Below are 17,978 nucleotides of genomic sequence, written 5' to 3'. Positions count from 1 at the left end.
GTCGCCAGCCACGCAGTTTGCGAAGGGTCCGCAAATCGTCTTCCACCTGGTCGATCCATCGTGCTCGCTGCGCGCCACGTCTTCTTGTACCGGTCGGATTGCAATTGAGAACCGTTTTCACCGGGCTATTGTCCGACATTCTGGCTACGTGCCCGGCCCACCGTAGTCGTCCGATTTTCGCGGTATGACAGATGGGCGGCTCCCCCAACAGCTGATGCAACTCATGGTTCATTCGCCGTCTCCATGTGCCGTCTTCCATCTGCACTCCACCGTAGATGGTACGCAGCACTTTCCGTTCGAAGACACCAAGTGCGCGTTGGTCCTCCACGAGCATGGTCCAGGTCTCGTGCCCGTAGAGAACTACCGGTCTAATCAGCGTCTTGTAGATGGTCAACTTCGTACGACGGCGAACTCTGTTCGACCGAAGTGTCTTGCGGAGGCCAAAGTAAGCACGATTTCCTGCCACGATGCGTCTACGAATCTCTCTGCTGGTATCATTGTCGGCGGTCACCAGTGAGCCCAAGTACACGAACTCTTCAACCACCTCGATTTCGTCGCCACCGATGCAAACTCGAAGCGGGCGGTTCTCATTTTCTTCTCGTGAACCTCTTCCTATCATGTACTTTGTCTTCGACGTGTTGATGGCAATTCCGACGCGCTTGGCTTCTCTTTTCAGTCTGATGTAGGCTTCCTCCATCTTCTCAAAGTTTCGTGCAATAATATCAACGTCATCGGCGAAGCCAAGTAGCTGAACGGACTTTGTGAAAATCGTACCACTCGTGTCGATCCCTGCTCTTCTTATTACACCTTCCAGCGCGATGTTGAATAACAGACACGAGAGACCATCACCTTGCCGTAACCCTCTGCGTGATTCGAAGGGACTCGAGAGCGTCCCTGAGACACGTACTACGCACATCACCCGATCCATCGTCGCCTTCACTAATCGCGTCAGTTTGTCCGGGAATCCGTACTCGTGCATAATCTGCCATAGCTGATCTCGATCGATAGTGTCGTATGCGGCTTTGAAGTCGATGAACAAATGATGTGTGGGCACATTGTACTCGCGGCATTTCTGCAGTACTTGACGAACGGCGAACACCTGGTCCGTGGTAGATCGTTCGCTCATGAAACCCGCCTGGTACTGCCCCACGAACTCTCTTGCAATTGGTGATAGTCGACGGCATAGTATTTGGGAGAGTACCTTGTAGGCGGCGTTCAGCAGGGTGATTGCTCGGTAATTACAGCAATCCAGCTTGTCGCCCTTTTTGTAGATAGGACACACGACACCTTCCATCCACTCCTCCGGTAAAATCTCCTCCTCCCAAATCTTGGTAATCACCCAGTGCAGCGCTTTAGCCAGTGGCTCGCCACCGTGTTTTAGTAGCTCGCTTGGTATTTGGTCAACCCCAGCGGCTTTATTATTTTTGAGCCGGCTAATCTCCTCCTGGATTTCTTGGAGATCCGGAGCCGGTAGTGTAATGTCTTCCGCGCGTGCTCCCAGGTGCGTTACCGTGCCATCCTCGTCGTCTGCTGCATCGCCGTTCAGGTGTTCTTCGTAGTGCTGCCGCCACCTCTGGATCACCTCACACTGGTCCGTGAGAAGATTCCCGTTTGTATCTCTGCACATGTCGGCCTGTGGTACGTGGCCCCTGCGCGAGCGGTTCAACTGCTCGTAGAATTTCCGTGTGTCTTTAGCGCGGTACAGCTGCTCCATCGCTTCGCGATCTCGGTCTTCCTGCTGGCGCTTTTTGGTCCGGAAAAGCGAGTTCTGCCTGTTCCGTGCGTGTTTATATCGCGCCTCGTTCGCCCTCGTGCGGTGTTGCAGCATTCTCGCCCATGCTGCATTCTTCTCTTCGACTAACTGCTCGCATTCGCCGTCGTACCAGTCGCTTCTTCGGTCCGGGCCCACCGTACCTAGTGCAGTGGCTGCGGTGCTACATATGGCGGATCGGATATCTCTCCAGCCATCTTCAAGGGCAACTGCGCCTAGCTGCTCTTCCGTTGGTAGTGCCACTTCCAACTGCTGCGCGTATTCTTGAGCCACTCTGCCATCTTGTAGCCGCTCGATGTTTAGCCGCGGCGTTCGGCTTCGACGAGAGCTATGCACTGTCGAAAGTTTTGAGCGCAAGCATACTGCAACCAGGTGGTGGTCCGAATCTATATTCGCACTGCGATAAGTGCGGACGTTTGTGATGTCCGAGAAGAATCTACCGTCGATTAGAACGTGGTCGATTTGATTTTTTGTTACTTGGTCCGGTGATCTCCAGGTGACTTTGTGGATATCTTTGCGAGGGAAGAAGGTGCTTCGGACTACCATTCCACGGAAGGCTGCGAAGTTCACACATCGTTGGCCGTTGTCATTTGATACGGAATGCAGGCTGTTAGGCCCGATCACCGGTCTGTACATTGCCTCCCTTCCTACCTGTGCGTTCATGTCGCCAATGACAATTTTCACGTCTCGCAGAGGGCAACCGTCGTATGTCTGCTCCAGCTGCATGTAGAACGCTTCTTTCTCGTCGTCGGGTCTCCCTTCGTGTGGGCAGTGCACGTTGATGATGCTGTAGTTGAAGAAACGGCCTTTGATCCTCAACTTGCACATCCTTGCGTTGATCGGCTGCCACCCGATCACACGTTGGCGCATCTTGCCCAGCACTATGAAGCCGGTTCCCAGCTCGTTGGTTGTACCACAGCTCTGGTAGAAGGTAGCCGCTCGATGCCCGCTTTTCCACACCTTCTGTCCCGTCCAGCAAAGTTCCTGCAGCGCCACGATATCGAAGTTGCGGGGTTGTAGCTAATTTCATAATTCGAACACCATTCGATTCTGAAAATTGCCAGTAAAAAGTTGTTATCGAATTTATCTGTGTATTTTATTATCACACTATTGAAAAATACGTAAATATGCAATAAATAAGGAAAACATATGCAATTTTCACAAATTTGCGCAAGACTTTCCCTAACACGGACTTCATCTAGACATTCATAAGCGTCCTACACATTTTATCGCTTAATATAAAAGGAATGTTTTTGACTGAATTCCTTTATTACCATGCCTGCTCTGCTGGCAGAACCGCTATTGTTGCTTGTAGGATAGCTGTTAGATCTTTCAATTGATCACGAGCTACGGAAGGGGAACGTTTGTCTGTGTGTGCTGGAAGGATTTTGTTCGAAGCTTCACACGACGATGGCGGAACAGAAGCGAGATGGCAAATTGCTGGTTTATGCCGTGCGTATCAGCCGTGCAGGTAAGGCTCAAATCGTCCCTTGCAATTCTCGTCACGTATCCCAAAACATAGTTGTTAGCAAACCGTCCTTATTAGGACGAGTATATAATGGAAAACAAATTCAATTGGAAAATTCTTTTTATTAACCTGTGTTAAGTTTGAGCTTGTTAATTCTGTACCTTTACCAGAGAATCATAATATATGTAAATATTCTTCAAAACAATAATCTACCAACCCGATGGTTTTTTCTGCCCTCTCTGCTGCAGGCAAACCTATCTTTCATTTTGTTAGAGATGTATTAGCTAATAGTGACTTTGTTGTACTTAAACTCATCTTTGAATTTCTTATGAATTGCAATCTTAAACTTTGATATTTCATAAAATTTATAAATTTTCAGATATTTAAAGACGCCTCATAGATCGAAAGAATTACACAATCATTTACATTTTACATACAAAGGAAGAATGAAGCTTAGCTCTGTTATGGTTTTATTTCACCGAGTGGGCTAAATTAATTTAGGAATTTATTATACTTATATATTTTGAAAAGATAAGTAAGTTTTTTATGCCTGTTTGAGAAGAGATTCCAAAATGAAATTTCACTCAAAGGGGCTTTTCCCTGCTTCAAAAATGAAAATAAATAAATAAATAACCCGATGCTTTTTGCAAAACCATTACGAAAATAAGTGAATATGGCATCCCTGCCACTAAGCGAAAGCCACACCAAAAAGAATGATAAAAAAATATTTTCATTTGTCGCGCAAAAGGATGGTCTTCCATCTGCACCAAAAAGTTAATAAAAGAGATCGCCTTGTGTTACATAGTGCTTATTTGGCATGAGCTGTTCGTCTGTGTGTATGCAGCAGAAACCAATCGTCGGCCAGGTTCGAATTGTTTCAAAGGATTCTCGTCCCGTATCCCAAAACATAGTTATTAGCAAACTGTCCTTATTAGGATGAATATATAATGGAAAAAATTGAATTGTGCCTTTAAGGGTTAATAATGCTGCATTTTCAATGTAACTGCAGTCGTGTCTTGTACACAACCCTCTAATTTTTAATCCTCAAAAGTACTCTGGGATTGAAAAGTGCTATTGTTTCTATCGAATCAACCTCCCCTCGACCCCAGGCATTGAAGTTGTCGCTTGCCAAACTAGAATTAAAGGCAAATATCTTTGTATTGCTTCCACCTTCATTCCCCTAGAGCCTCAGTTAGCCACCGACGGCTTTGCGATATTACGGAACTCCTTCCCGCACAGAGGTTTAGGTGATTTTAACTGCTCTGGTTCTGTTCGTGCTCGCAACTTACATGGGCATGAGCCGGAACGCGCTATGTAGCTTATCTCGACGCCACTTGGTCTTTAGTGCAATGCTTCACCCCGGAACGCCATATGTCAACATCGACGACGCCACGCTAGCCAGAAAAAGTCATTTGCCGCTTCTTGGACCACCAGTGTTCGGCAAAATCGTTCCGTCAGCATGTCTACATCCCTGTTCGGATCAACGGTAATTACGCGAAGAGCCTACACGAATGGTTCTTTCTTCTTGCCAGATCTTCTCCGTTGTTTTGTCATAGGGTTTCGCTGGCCCTCAATAAGTCTCTAGTTCATCTGTCTCAATAGCAACGAACGCACAACGTTACATACGCTGGAATCCTAGCAGAACGATCCAGTGATTTGACATGGGAGCGGCCATTCTGGATCTGATTTCCATGGCACCGTGAGTTACCGCTCTTGACTTCGTCATATGGCCATTAACGATAAGAATAAATCCTGAATCAATTCCAAGAATTCCCATACCCATATTGCTAGGGTTCCATTGGAATTTTGTAGTTCGTATCTCGGTACTGGGACATGTGTCTGGAAAACGGGATTTCAGGGAACCAAGTGATGTCATATAGTTCTTTCTAGTAGTATCAAATGTAATGTAAAATTTGTTTTTGTTGGACATACAAAGCCGGTTTAGGATGAACTGGATCGAACCATCTCTGCAATCGAACCCAATAGTGGCTGGCAGTTGCGTTGCTTGATATTCTTATCGATGAAATCCACCTTATTGTCGCGGTACCACTGTATCATCTCCCGGCTGTATTGGCAGCATATCAAATCTTGCCACAACTTCACTTAACCTTTGTGAGCTTCCAAGAAAGGTAGTATATACATTTCTCCAGGTACTCTTACTTTGTTAGTTTCTAGTTCATCGTTTTATTGGTGATTGAAAGCTTGGTTTTGAGTCCACAGTTACAATTTCCTTACCAGATAGTAAGTTTCCGTGCATAAAATTGATAGAAAATACTAATGTTTGTAAACCTGTGCTAACAATAAAAACCAGTCAGTACTTTCTCTTGGTCAGATGGCATTACTTTTGGGTTGACTACCAAGAATTGCTATAGATTTGCTTCACAACTTTTTGAAAACAAATCAAAACTTAATCTGCACACACATCCCAAGTAACAATTAAAATGCCTCGGGGATTTATCATTGTTTTATCCTGGTTTTATGAAGGAATCCTTGAAACCGGTGATTTTATTATGGTTTTATGCAGCTGTCATTTCATTTGTTCCTAAATTTCACTATAAAACTATGTTATGACTTCCACGATAAAGCTTTAGGTTACAAGTTTATATAGTGGTTGTGAAACGGTTCTATATACTTTGCTAAAACTGGAATAAAACTAACATACAACAAGAAATTAAGTTATAAGACAGTTTTATCGGAGATTATTGCACGTATTCAGGTTTTGGAATGTCTATATTAAAACCTCTTTAAAATAATTACTCTTATGAAACACATGAGCTATACTAAGGAGTTATAAAATTGTCATCAGAAGCTCGAATCTTATTGTTTACTTGCATGTAATATAGTAACTGTAGTGCAACTAAGTTACTTCGAAAATTCCATTTGGAAATGGAATTCTTCCTCAATTTCTTTTGACCCAAAGCAGAAGACGAACCAAGTCAGGATTATTTCGTCTTTGCAGGTTAATAAGAATTTCTGAACAACCGCTGACAGGAGGATTGGTTTGTTTTTCTCGTTTTTCCAGGATGATTATCAAGATGGTAAATAAAGGTGAGAGCTTTTTTGTGCGTGCTGTTGCAGTTGTCAATCACGAGAGGGTTGCAATGATTTGTTTTTTGGCTGTTTACAAAAATTGACTTTGCCGACAAAAACAGCCGTTGCAACAATTTTAAGAACCACTTCTCACATTATATTACAAAAAAGGAAGCCGATCTGCGTTTTAGTACTATAAACAATAAGCTCATACAAATGCATTTCGGTCTAGGGTCAGATCACTCTAGAAATGCATAACAAATTTGAATCCAATTTGAATAAAACGCATTTCATTTCCATTATTGCATCAACTTTCACTCTTTTGCCGAAACATTTGTTCAACAAGCGTCTCACGCTGATCTACTTCGTTCGGAACTTTGTTGGAGTAGAATTAGTTTGTGGCAGGGCTTTGACGTCTTACACGCAACGCAAAATGCATTTCAAATTCCTATTTCGATGGAAAGTAAATGTTTAATTTCGTTGATTTTTAAAAATGCATCTCAGGATCTGTCCTTAGATTTCGGAACATAATTTAAAGAAAATATCTGCAAATCTTTATCGAACGAGGACTATTGACAAATCTCGTGCTCGATTGGAATGACACTGACAGTAAATGGTGAACACACTATAGAGATGGCGAATATTCAGTGTGTGTATTTTAATCTATTGCGCTACTCAAACTTGACAACCGCACCGTTACATAGTTAAAACCCCCACCTTCCATTTACCATCTTGGACAAAGTCACTGTCAAAATAATCAAAACCAGCAAGCTGTGATTTAGTCCAGCATAAAACTTGTCACTCTCAACATAGATGCAGAAGTGCCATGATAAACACGCTTGCTATATGAATTGCTCAGTTATGACCGTTTTAGGAGGAATTGTCTTATGAAAGAATTATTCAAGTATACCAAGTTTTATTAAAAAAAAATGTCGCCTTGAAGCAAAAATAGCAAATTGCGAAGTAAAATTTCTCAAATATACGCCTTCTTGTTCGTATGAAGGGTGGAATCAAACGTTTTGAGACATTTTTTTGAAAGAATCTGCACTTTTTAACAAAACATTTAACATTTTTTACTAAAACTTGGTTAAGTGTTGTTTCAATATTTGCAGAAAAATATTACCGAATGCTCTTTTTAGTAGAATTCATGGGGCGCATTTATTTTGCGTTGCTCTTTCATGATGTTTCACCATAAATCCTTAACGGCATGCCTTCAAACACGCGTGGGTGTGTTATCAACAATAATAAAATTCTTTTAATCACTATTCTGAAAAAATTGTATACCTTACAATATGGCACTTTGTTCGATGATTGGCATCATGCGATGTTAAGGGATAAAACCACGATAAAATTTTATTGAATACATCTAATCAGTGTAAAAATTCAGTTTAAAACTGAATGTTCTAACATGGATAGCATACGAAGTTTTATGGACTTCTTCAGGAAGACTTTACAGTTTTATGATGGTTAAATAGCGCTCATATAGTGGTTTTCCACATTGCTAGGTCAGGAGAAGGTTTTATGCTGTTGGTTTAATATCACATCTAAAGAGTAGAATAGAACTGTAATAAAACTATTACTCCTATGATAGTTTGCATAACAAGTTCTACTGATTACAATAAAACTGGGCCAATTTGTCATAACATGGGTTTATAGCAGCCTCCAGGAAGTACATAAGACCATAAAGTTAGCATGGGAGGTTTTAAATATTAGTTTTATTAAACGCTATAAAACTTCAATATTACCAAAATTGTTACTTGGGATAACTCAATCGCCAACTAACCCCCGCCTTTCAATAGGTGCAACTCCAGTTGAGCCTACCCGTGCTTTAGGAATACCTACAAAAGCAGGTTATCAGATGCCTTAATATTAAAAACGCATCATGTATATCCGAAATGTGACCCGTATGTGCCAATTACCCTACGTACATAAAAACCGCCTAAAGTATTTTGGCATGTGAACCACCTGTCCCGTCTGCCCAACGCACACACATAAATTAATTTATCCCAACGCAAACTCCCAAACAGCACACACGTCGCACCCTGCAGTGTTAAACTCAACCCAAACCAACCCACATTGCAAATCATCGTGTGTACAAAACTCGAACCTAACGCATTTTATACTTGTTCGTATTCGCCAAATTTCAAATCAAACGATAAACTTTGCACGCAGCAAGGTAACGGATGCAAATTGTACTGGCACCTGAAAAATTCTTACGTGGTTTAACTGTGTGTGGGTGCCACAATTCATAGCGTCTGCCGTTTATTGTACCGTCCGGACATTATAGTCATGATGATGTTCTTTTGACAAGCGAGCAGCGAATGATTCAAACGGGTACGTCGAACCTCTATATATAAGCTCCCCGTATTTGATTGAGCCACTTAGGTGCTTCCTATTGACGGCTCTGCCTGAAATAACTGCCTCATGGAAGGAAAAGTTTCCTTTTTGTGAACTTTTCAATTTCACTGATTTTGAATAGACTACTTTTATGACACAGATATTAAATTATTACCAATATTCAAGTTAGGCGTTCCTGAATAAAATCCATCTAGTAATAGCGGAGTTATAAGCGTGCAAACCTTACAAAATTTTGTTACATAGGAGATATGTTTGATTTTAGAATGACACCTAGCCCTATATATTTGAGTAATATTTTTTTAATGTCAAAAGATTGTTGAAGTTCCGCTAAATTTGCGTTCAGGACCATTCTGCATTGACACCCCTAGTGCGCAGAGCATCGTTTTTCCCGAAGCCCGAGTTGCTTATATTTGAAAAACTGTGATAGAAAATACCAGTTTTTCACCGCATGTTTCCATTCAATGCAACTCGGTTTTCGTGTTCGACTGGGCATTTATTTTATTTTTATTATGAATTGAAGAACCTTGTCGGTTGTGGTGATAGTTTGGCCACAGACAAGCGAGGATAACAAATCTTTTCACGGTAGTCATAGCGGTGGTAAAAAAAAGTTTCGATTAGCGTCCGTGTGTTGGAACATGTGAGCGCATCCTAATACATAAGAGTCAATAGACCTTGGCACATCCATCCCTATCTGATGTTTGCTAAGAAAGTACGAACATACCGAATGGGGAACGTCTGTTTGTCTATAGCTCGATCGCTGATGATCGCTCTTATAGCGGACCATATGCTGGTAGGCATAGTGCAGAATCGTAGCCAAAACTGCGCAGACGTGCGAATCGAACAGCTGCTTTGCGATGGTGCTTCGTGCCCATGGGAGAATTGTAGCATAAAGTGCTTCTTATAAAGAAAAAAAGCATCTATCCCACCTCTTCTCGCAAAATCTGAAACGGTAGATAACGGTAAGCCGATCGTAGTATGTTAGAGCCACGACCAGAAAAAATTCTTGTGGTTTTCACTTGATGAGAAACTGAGGCAGGTGGTAATCCCAACTACTGTCAAAATATACGAACTGACAGCGTTTGGAGTTAGAACCTGGATATTCGGGGTCAATTAAAAACGCCAAAATCGGAAGCAAAATCTGTCTAAATAGAAGACGAAAATTATGAAAAGGACTATACAGACAAGCTAATGATTTTCGTACGCGTGATTAGCATGCAAATTGTAAAGTAGTCGAAACAAACTTTAGAATTGAATGTATATCATAAATGCGTCAAATCAGTGACCAAATTTCAGATTTTTTTCCGAAATACGGATGTTTCTTTTCACCCAAAGGGCGCATTCAAAGCCAACTTACCCAGCGACCGCAACTTACCGGTGTACCTGCCGCAGCACAACTTCGCGAAGAAAGTTTGCAAAAACGAATGGAAGAAGTGCAGATAAAGATTGGATGGTATAACAGTTTCGTTTGTGCAAGTGCATTTGCAGCTATACCGGTACACGGAAAGAATTACTCTCGAAATCGCACACAGGGTACTGCTACCAGCCCGTTAAAAAGTGGAATATGCCGGTTTTGCGAGGCTTGAGTGCTCCGTCTGGGCAGCCAATGTGTTTAGAAGGGCAGATCATAAATATTGTTTTGATGCAGAGGTACTCGGTATTGCTAGAGAAATGTTAGTCCAAACTTTATGTATCAGGAAGTGCTCGAACAATTTTAAAAGCGCATGATGCGAGATTTGAAACTTAATCTTTTCGGGTATTATAAAAATTAATTTCTAAGTATAAGTATTTAAACAAATGACAGTTTTCTACATCTTTCAAATATTTTTGTTTTGATTCTCGTCCGCTTGTCGGGGAAGGAATCGATACCGCCACAAGATTTGGCACTCCCTATACCGTTTACAGTTAGCACGGAAAAGAACCAATTGCGTAATTGAATTATCCATAACAGCGAACCATCCAGCCTGGTCAATTGATGTGAAGTACTATTACACTAGTTTACAAGAAAAATGAAGTTTCAAGAAAAAGTATTTTTTAGACTAATTTTGGGTCGCTGAACACGAAAACAATATTTATTTTTTTGTTCAAAGAAGCGATATTGTGAATTTCTCAAAAAACTCGTTTTTGAGCACTTTTTGTAGTTTTTAGTCAATATTTCGTGTCAAAATCATTCAATTAATTTAGTTAATATGCAGGTTGAAAGGTGCCGAGATGCCCTTTCCAAAAACATATAATATGTGTGGATCATATGTAAATTTTTTAGTGCTGCAAGCGACCAAAGTTTAAAAAAGTGCATTTTTGACCATTTTTAAAAGTTACTCATTTTTAAATGATTTTTTTACCGAAAAACAAATTTTTTTCGGACCTTTTAGAATCTAAGATAACAAACAATATGATTACGTTAATTTTAAGCCTAATATCACTAACATCGGGTAGAAAATGTTGATGTTACGGCACATTGAGCGAAATAGAAATTTTATGGTTTTAGCGGACCTGCCCTGGTGCGGCGGTTTAGAGGGTGTAGCACTGGTTTCATCAGCCAGTCGTCAAATATTCGAGTCCCTATCGGGAAGGAGTCTCAGTGGGATCGTAGCACTAGCCACGTAATTTTCTGTGAGCTGAGAATCTGCTGTGAAGTCTGTTGAAGCAGAAGGCTAAAATTCCTTTAATTCGTAAAATACGTACTCACCACAGACAAAACAAAACTTTTCCAACGATATTTCCACATTTTAAAAAGAGCACTTAGTTGTACAATGAAATATCCAAAACCATTCAAATGCCGCAGGATGGATGGATGTAAGCTCGAGAATACAGTACCAAACACAAACAATAACTATCAAGTATAGAAGTTTATTTCAGCTGAAAGTATGATTTTTTGCGAAAAATAAAAAGTTACAATTTTCACTCAGTGCTTCATATCTACATACCTTCATATCTACCATTGAATTAAAATTTATGCAAAAAGATTATTTATCTCATTCGATTCTAAAAGAATTTTCTTCTGTCCTTGATTTATTATTAAAAACTTACTAGAAATGTGCATTTTTTTAAAAAAAGGTCGAACATTAGACTTTTTTACTTTGGTCGATTGTAATCATAATTGTTCGATAGCTCGGTGGAGTCCCCGGATCTGGTCAACTGCCTTCCGATAGGATGATGGGAAAACCGAAATGATGGTGGTCCGATAGGTATGCGCAATATTCCAAGTGCGCTGGGATTAGGTGTAATTCGGCCAAAGTACGTATAACACCTCACTTGGACTCAAACGACACTTTAATAATAACTATTTATTTTACAAAACTAAACTAGTAAGTTACATTTAAACATAAATTCTTCCGCACTCGACGCTTGTTTAATCAATGCCAGATTCGTTCTGCCGCAGGTAAAGCTGTGTAGTGAAGCCAATAAATTTTCCCGCGCTGTTGAGCTGTTGGTAGCAGAAGCTCCGCTGGGTAGCAATCCAATTTGCATTACTCAGCACAAGGGGATGACAATGTTAATAGGGTTGGTCACCAACATCCTCGCCCCCCTGAAATGACCGGAGTTTCAGCCGATCACAAATCAGTCGTCTCGGTCGGTTTCTCCTTCTTCCGTCGAAGTTGCAACCGGTAGGATGCAGATTTTATCTACCGGTCTTTCCACCTTCCCGTTCGTCGTCCGTAGAGACACCACTCGTACCACACCATCCGGACCTGGGTGTGTTTCGATGATTCGGGCCATCCTCCAGCGTGTGGGTGGTAGGTTATCGTCTCGTATCACCACCAAACTGCCTTCCTTCACGCCAACAGGAGGTTTCCACCACTTGGTTCTTCCTTGTAGTTGGACCAGATATTCGGTCCTCCATCGTTTCCAAAAGTCTTGAAGTCTCCGTTGTACTGTCTCCCACAGATTTAGCCTCCCTATCGCTGTTTGAGTGTAGTCCGCCGATGGTACTGCTTGCATGGCCGTTCCGACCAGGAAGTGTCCTGGAGTCAGTGGTTGAAGATCGTTGGGATCATCCGAAAGTTGGGTTAGTGGCCGCGAATTCAAACAACACTCCACTTGGGTAAGTAGTGTTGCCATATCCTCGTAAGAAGCCGTAGAATCTCCTAACACCTTCAGCAGATGTGTTTTCGCCGATCGTACTGCAGCCTCCCAGAGGCCCCCAAAATGTGGAGCACCGGGTGGGATGAAGTTCCATTGCATTCCGACGTCCGCACACTCTTTCGCAACCGCATCATGATGCTCCTTGTTTTTCAGATTCTGTAGAAGCTCCTTCATCTGGTTCCTCGCTCCCACAAAGTTGGTGCCATTGTCAGACCACAGATTAGCACATTTGCCCCTTCGTGATATGAACCTCCGTAATGCCTGGATGAAACGTGCTGTCGACAAGTCCGTGACCAACTCCAGATGTGTCGCCTTTGTGGAGAAACAAACGAACACGGCCACATACGCCTTCACTGCTGTTCGTCGGTATCCTGGTCGCACATAAACGGGCCCGAAATAGTCGACGCCTGTCGTCGAAAAGGGTCTCGCTGCCGCTACTCTGGGTGCTGGTAATTCCGCCATAAATTGCTGTATCGCCTTTGGTTTCATGCGGTAGCACCGCATGCACTGATGACATACCGCTTTCGCTACGTTCCTTCCCCCAAGAGGCCAATACCGCAGCCGAATGGTACTCAACATTAATTGTGGCCCGGCATGCATCAATTTAGCATGGTAGTGACGCATGAGAAGTTTAGTTAGCATGTTTCTTGCAGGAAGCACGATAGGGTGTTTTGTATCCTCAGACTCTCTCGATTGCCCTAACCTCCCCCCTACCCGCAAGATACCGTTGGGTGCAATGAATGGATTATACCAACGTAACGGTGATGATCGTGGCATACTCTCTCCGTTGGTTAGCGCCTTGAGTTCGCTGCTGAATGATTCTGCCTGAACCTTCTGTAGAATTCTAAATTCTGCCTTTTGCAGTTCCGTTGTCGTTAGAGGACCGAACTGTCGCCTTTCCTTCTCCGTTATCCGTAGGTTGCTCAAAAACCGAAGCCAGTATGCCGTTCGTCGCACCATTGCTGTATAGTTAGAAAATCGTAATATGTACCAATCGATGAAGCTGGTATTCACGGTAGTTGTCTCGAGTACGATACGCTTCCTCTCTTCCTCAACACCTTCCGATGACCAAACTTGTTGTCTGGGCCAATTCTCAGAGCTCGTAGATAGCCAACTTGAGCCTTTCCACCAAAGATGATTGTCTAGGATATCTTCTGGGGAAATTCCTCTCGAAATTAGATCAGCAGGATTGTGCTCGCCGGGCACATGGTTCCACTGGCAGTTCTCCGTGAGTGATTGTATCTTGGACACCCGATTCGCCACAAAGGTTGTCCAAGTCGAGGGCGATGCAAGCAGCCAACGTAGAACCGTGGAAGAATCAGTCCAAAAGAAAACGTCAGCCGGGCATCTGATGGATTTCCTCACTTTCGAATATAACTCCGCAGCCAACAAAGCACCACATAGCTCTAATCTAGGAATAGATTGTGTTTTTAACGGTGAGACTCGGGATTTAGATGATAATAAGGCCACCTTAATCCTTCCTAACGAGTCTTCGGTCCTGACGTAAGCACAAGCTCCGTAGGCCTTTTCCGACGCATCCGAAAATATGTGTATTTGAGTTGATTTTGGTTTCTCCAACATCACTAGCCGCTCAATATAAAGGTTATTGAGTAATGGTATCTGTTGGTGGAATCGTATCCATTCATCGCTAACGTTTGTAGGCAGTGGTGAGTCCCAGGACAGTTGGGCCCCTTTCTCATCCTCCAATCGCCAGAGCAGTTGCATGAAAATTTTGGCACGAGTAATAACTGCTCCGATGAGCCCGAGAGGGTCAAATAGGGTGGCAATTATTAATAAAACCTTCCTTTTTGTCAGCTGGTCATCCGGCACAAGTGGTGTTGTCTGGAATTTGAACCGAAAGACATCCATATGGGGCATCCAAATTAATCCCAATGCCTTAACCATAGGGTCAGTATCCAAACTGATTCCATCTGCTGCTTGAATCGAAAGTTCCTTTTCGGCAAGTCCTTCTAATACTGTTTTACAGTTGGATGCGAATTTTCGTAATCTAAAACCACCACAGTTTAGCATCTCTTGCAGCTGAATCCTCAACTCCCTTGCTGTGTCAGGATCGTCGGTTCCGGTAATGGCATCATCCATATAAAAGTCCTCTTGAATAGCAACCGAAGCCAACGGGAACCGAACCGCCTCATCCTTAGCCAGTTGCACCAAAGTTCTCGTCGCAAGAAACGGTGCGGGTTTGGTACCATAAGTAATCGTCGAAAGCTCATACGTCGACAACAGAGCGTCGGGTGAGGTGCGCCATAGAATAGATTGAAGGTGTCTGTCTTGAGGGCAAATGACAACCTGCCGAAACATTTTCTCTATGTCGGCAACTAACATTACTTGGCGAGTACGACAGCGTAAAATAATCGAACGAAGATCCTCTTGAATGACCGGGCCAACACATAAACTATCGTTCAGAGAAATGCCGGAGGTAGTTTTGGCCGAGGCGTCAAATACCACCCTCACCTTGGTTGTGGTACTTTCGTTCTTCACAACTGGATGGTGTGGAAGAAAACAGCGAGCGACGTCCTTACCTTCTTCCTGGGAAACCAATTTCATATGACCCAACGTCTCGTACTCTTGCATAAACAATATATACTGCTCTCGCAGACCTGTATCCCGAGCTAGCCGCCTTTCTAACTGCAAGAATCTTCTTTCTGCAGTGACTCTAGACTCGCCCAACCTGGCTACCATTTCGTCATCTTTGGGGTAAGACACTATATACCGACCTGAGGATTCTCTCTGGGTTGTTTGTATGAAATAATCCTCGCATCTTGCCTCTTCCGGAGAGTAGTTACTTCCCAAGTCGACCTCCTCGCATTCCCAGAACTTCTCCAACATATCGTCTAACCGACTCGTAAGCGCAACATCACACAAGACAGATTTAATAGGGCCATCCACTGAATATCGTCCTGTAACCACCCATCCAAAGACTGAGTCGACCAATGATGGTAAGTTCTCCCCCAATCGTATACGTCGGTCGCTCGAAAAGAATTCAAAAAATGATTCTGCTCCTAGCACTAAATCGACGGTTTCATCCTGCAGAATATTTGGATCTGCTAACTCTATTCCGCTAGGTATATTCCATTTGCTTGCGTCTATCGATGCTGTACACATTTGGGCTGCTATTTTGGGTAGCACCAACATTTCCATAGGCTGTTTGAAATCCGTGACCCGGGAGTGTACAAGCACAGTAATCTTTCCATGCACTCTTGTAGCCAAACCTTGGATCCCAATAACGTCGACCATACTGCTCTCCTCCTTGACCGTCAAAAGCCTTCTGACCCGCTTGCTGATCAGATTGCATTCAGCTGAGCTATCCAATAGTGCCCTTGCACGAACCTTGTGACCTTGACCGTCTTCCAAAACAACGATCGCTGTGAGCAGTAAAACACCCGTCGATGAAGTAGTAGTAGTGTTGCAGGATACAGTAGTAGTGGTCGCTAGGTTCACAACTCTTGAATCGGTTGACTCTTCACTTGTAACTGTTGGCTTCGGGTCAGTGTTGTTATTTGGCTTGCTTTCGGTCAATTTCCCCTTAAAACAAACGAGTGTGTGGTGTTTCGCCTTGCATTGCCGACAAGTGAACTTGGAATTGCACTCTCTTGCGTGGTGCCCTCGGCGAAAACAATTTCGGCACAGTGAGTTACTTCGTAAAAGAGCATCCCTTTCCGAAACCGACATTTTTTGGAACGATTGGCATTGGTAAAGCAGGTGGCTATCCGAGCAAGCCACACACTTTCCAGACGTCGATGGTTGCTGAACCGTAGCATTGAAGGCTTTCACTGTGAGTGCCTTCTTTGGGTATTTTGATGGGGTTGGATCAATCTTCTGTTCAGCAGGCTTGTTGGGCATGGATTCCAAGATTCTAATCCGCCGCTGTAGAAAATCTGTGAGATCCTTTACGGTGTCGCTTTCCTTGGTGGAAGAAAATTCCTCCCAACTCCTCCTAGTAGTGTTGTCCAATCGTGAGCACAGCAGGTGTAATAGTAGCATATCCTTGTAGTCGGCTTGTTGCGGAGTGACCTGGTCCAAGGTCTTCACGATCCTCTCGAAGGCATCCAACAATGAATGAAGATCAGCTGCACATTCTCTTTTGGCGACAGGTAGCTCAAACAATGCTTGCACCTGACGTTTGCGAAGAACCTTCGTGTTCGAGTATCGCTTTGTTAACAGTTCCCATGCTACAGCATAATTTGCTTTGGTAAGGGGTAGAGAGTCGATGATGGCTAATGCTTCTCCCTCTAATTGACTGCGTAGGTAGTGAAATTTTTCTACTTCGGGAAGGTCTGCCTGCCAGTGTATAAGTGATGTATAAAGAACCCGAAACGTAAGCCATTCATCAATTTTACCACTAAATTTAGGCAGAGTTATTTGGGGCAATCGTACATGGTGAGTGGAACCGGGGGGGTTATTATCGAGAGAGCGAGTAGTCTGATTGAGTGCACTTGTGTCACACTCTTCCTTAATTTTATCGACTAGAAACGATTTCAATTCGTAGAACCGATTTTCAAAGTCGATCCGATCTTTAACGAAACCTTCCGTATCATCGGGTGCTTCATCGTGAGACTCTACATCGTCGATAGCCTCGTTCATCTTGTCCCACAATCGATCCAGTTGCTCTAGTCGAACGTTGACCTCCACTGCCTTAGTATCGACGCGGTATTGTTGCATAAACCGGTACATGTTGTTGAACGACGTTTGTAGTCCGCGAAGTTTAGTCTGCAGTGACTTCAGTGGTGGCAGCTTCTGTTTCGACGCAGCAGGCATATCGTGTTCCTCGAAAAATGAGACCAAAGTAGCAATGTTTGGTGAAGGTAAAGTGTTTGGAGAGCCAATTACCTGGTGGCTCATGAATCGAGCCTTGTATAATAAATAAAGATGCTCCTCGAACAAAATGTGTTGTGATCAGACCGTGTAAAGTGGTGAATTTGTCAGCAGCCTTATGCCACCGTCCGAGCACCAGTGAGTCCACTACAGGTGAGCGATGCTTTCAACTGCCCTGAAGCTGAGTGTGAGGGATTTTGAGTTGGGTTGATGTGGGTATCCCCGATGTTGGGTGACTCGCGTGATAGTAAATCCAAGCGTCGAGATACGGTAACCTGTTTGTCCGTAGAACAAAAGACCACGAGCAGTACTGGGATTTTACGGATAAACCTTTGGAATCGCACTCACCGATTTTTCCAGAGGAATGAAGCCTTGTATTGTTGGATATTCCGCTGAAATTCCTTCGGTGATGCTACTGACGCCTTCAAACAAAAT

General features: G+C 43.2%; 1 protein-coding gene across 1 annotated transcript; it reads right to left on the bottom strand.

The window, feature by feature from the left end:
• Positions 1 to 12,185: 12,185 nt before the first annotated feature.
• On the bottom strand, positions 12,186 to 17,486 carry LOC131676067 (uncharacterized). Its single transcript, XM_058955194.1, has one exon. The coding sequence runs from the start codon at positions 17,484 to 17,486 to the stop codon at positions 12,186 to 12,188; it is 5,301 nt and encodes a 1,766-aa protein (XP_058811177.1).
• Positions 17,487 to 17,978: the final 492 nt, after the last annotated feature.

Source organism: Topomyia yanbarensis, chromosome 1 (genome assembly GCF_030247195.1).
Source record: "Topomyia yanbarensis strain Yona2022 chromosome 1, ASM3024719v1, whole genome shotgun sequence".
Taxonomy (NCBI): domain Eukaryota; kingdom Metazoa; phylum Arthropoda; class Insecta; order Diptera; family Culicidae; genus Topomyia; species Topomyia yanbarensis.
Note: the sequence above shows the minus strand (reverse complement) of the source record. Positions and strands in the feature narration are given on the sequence as shown.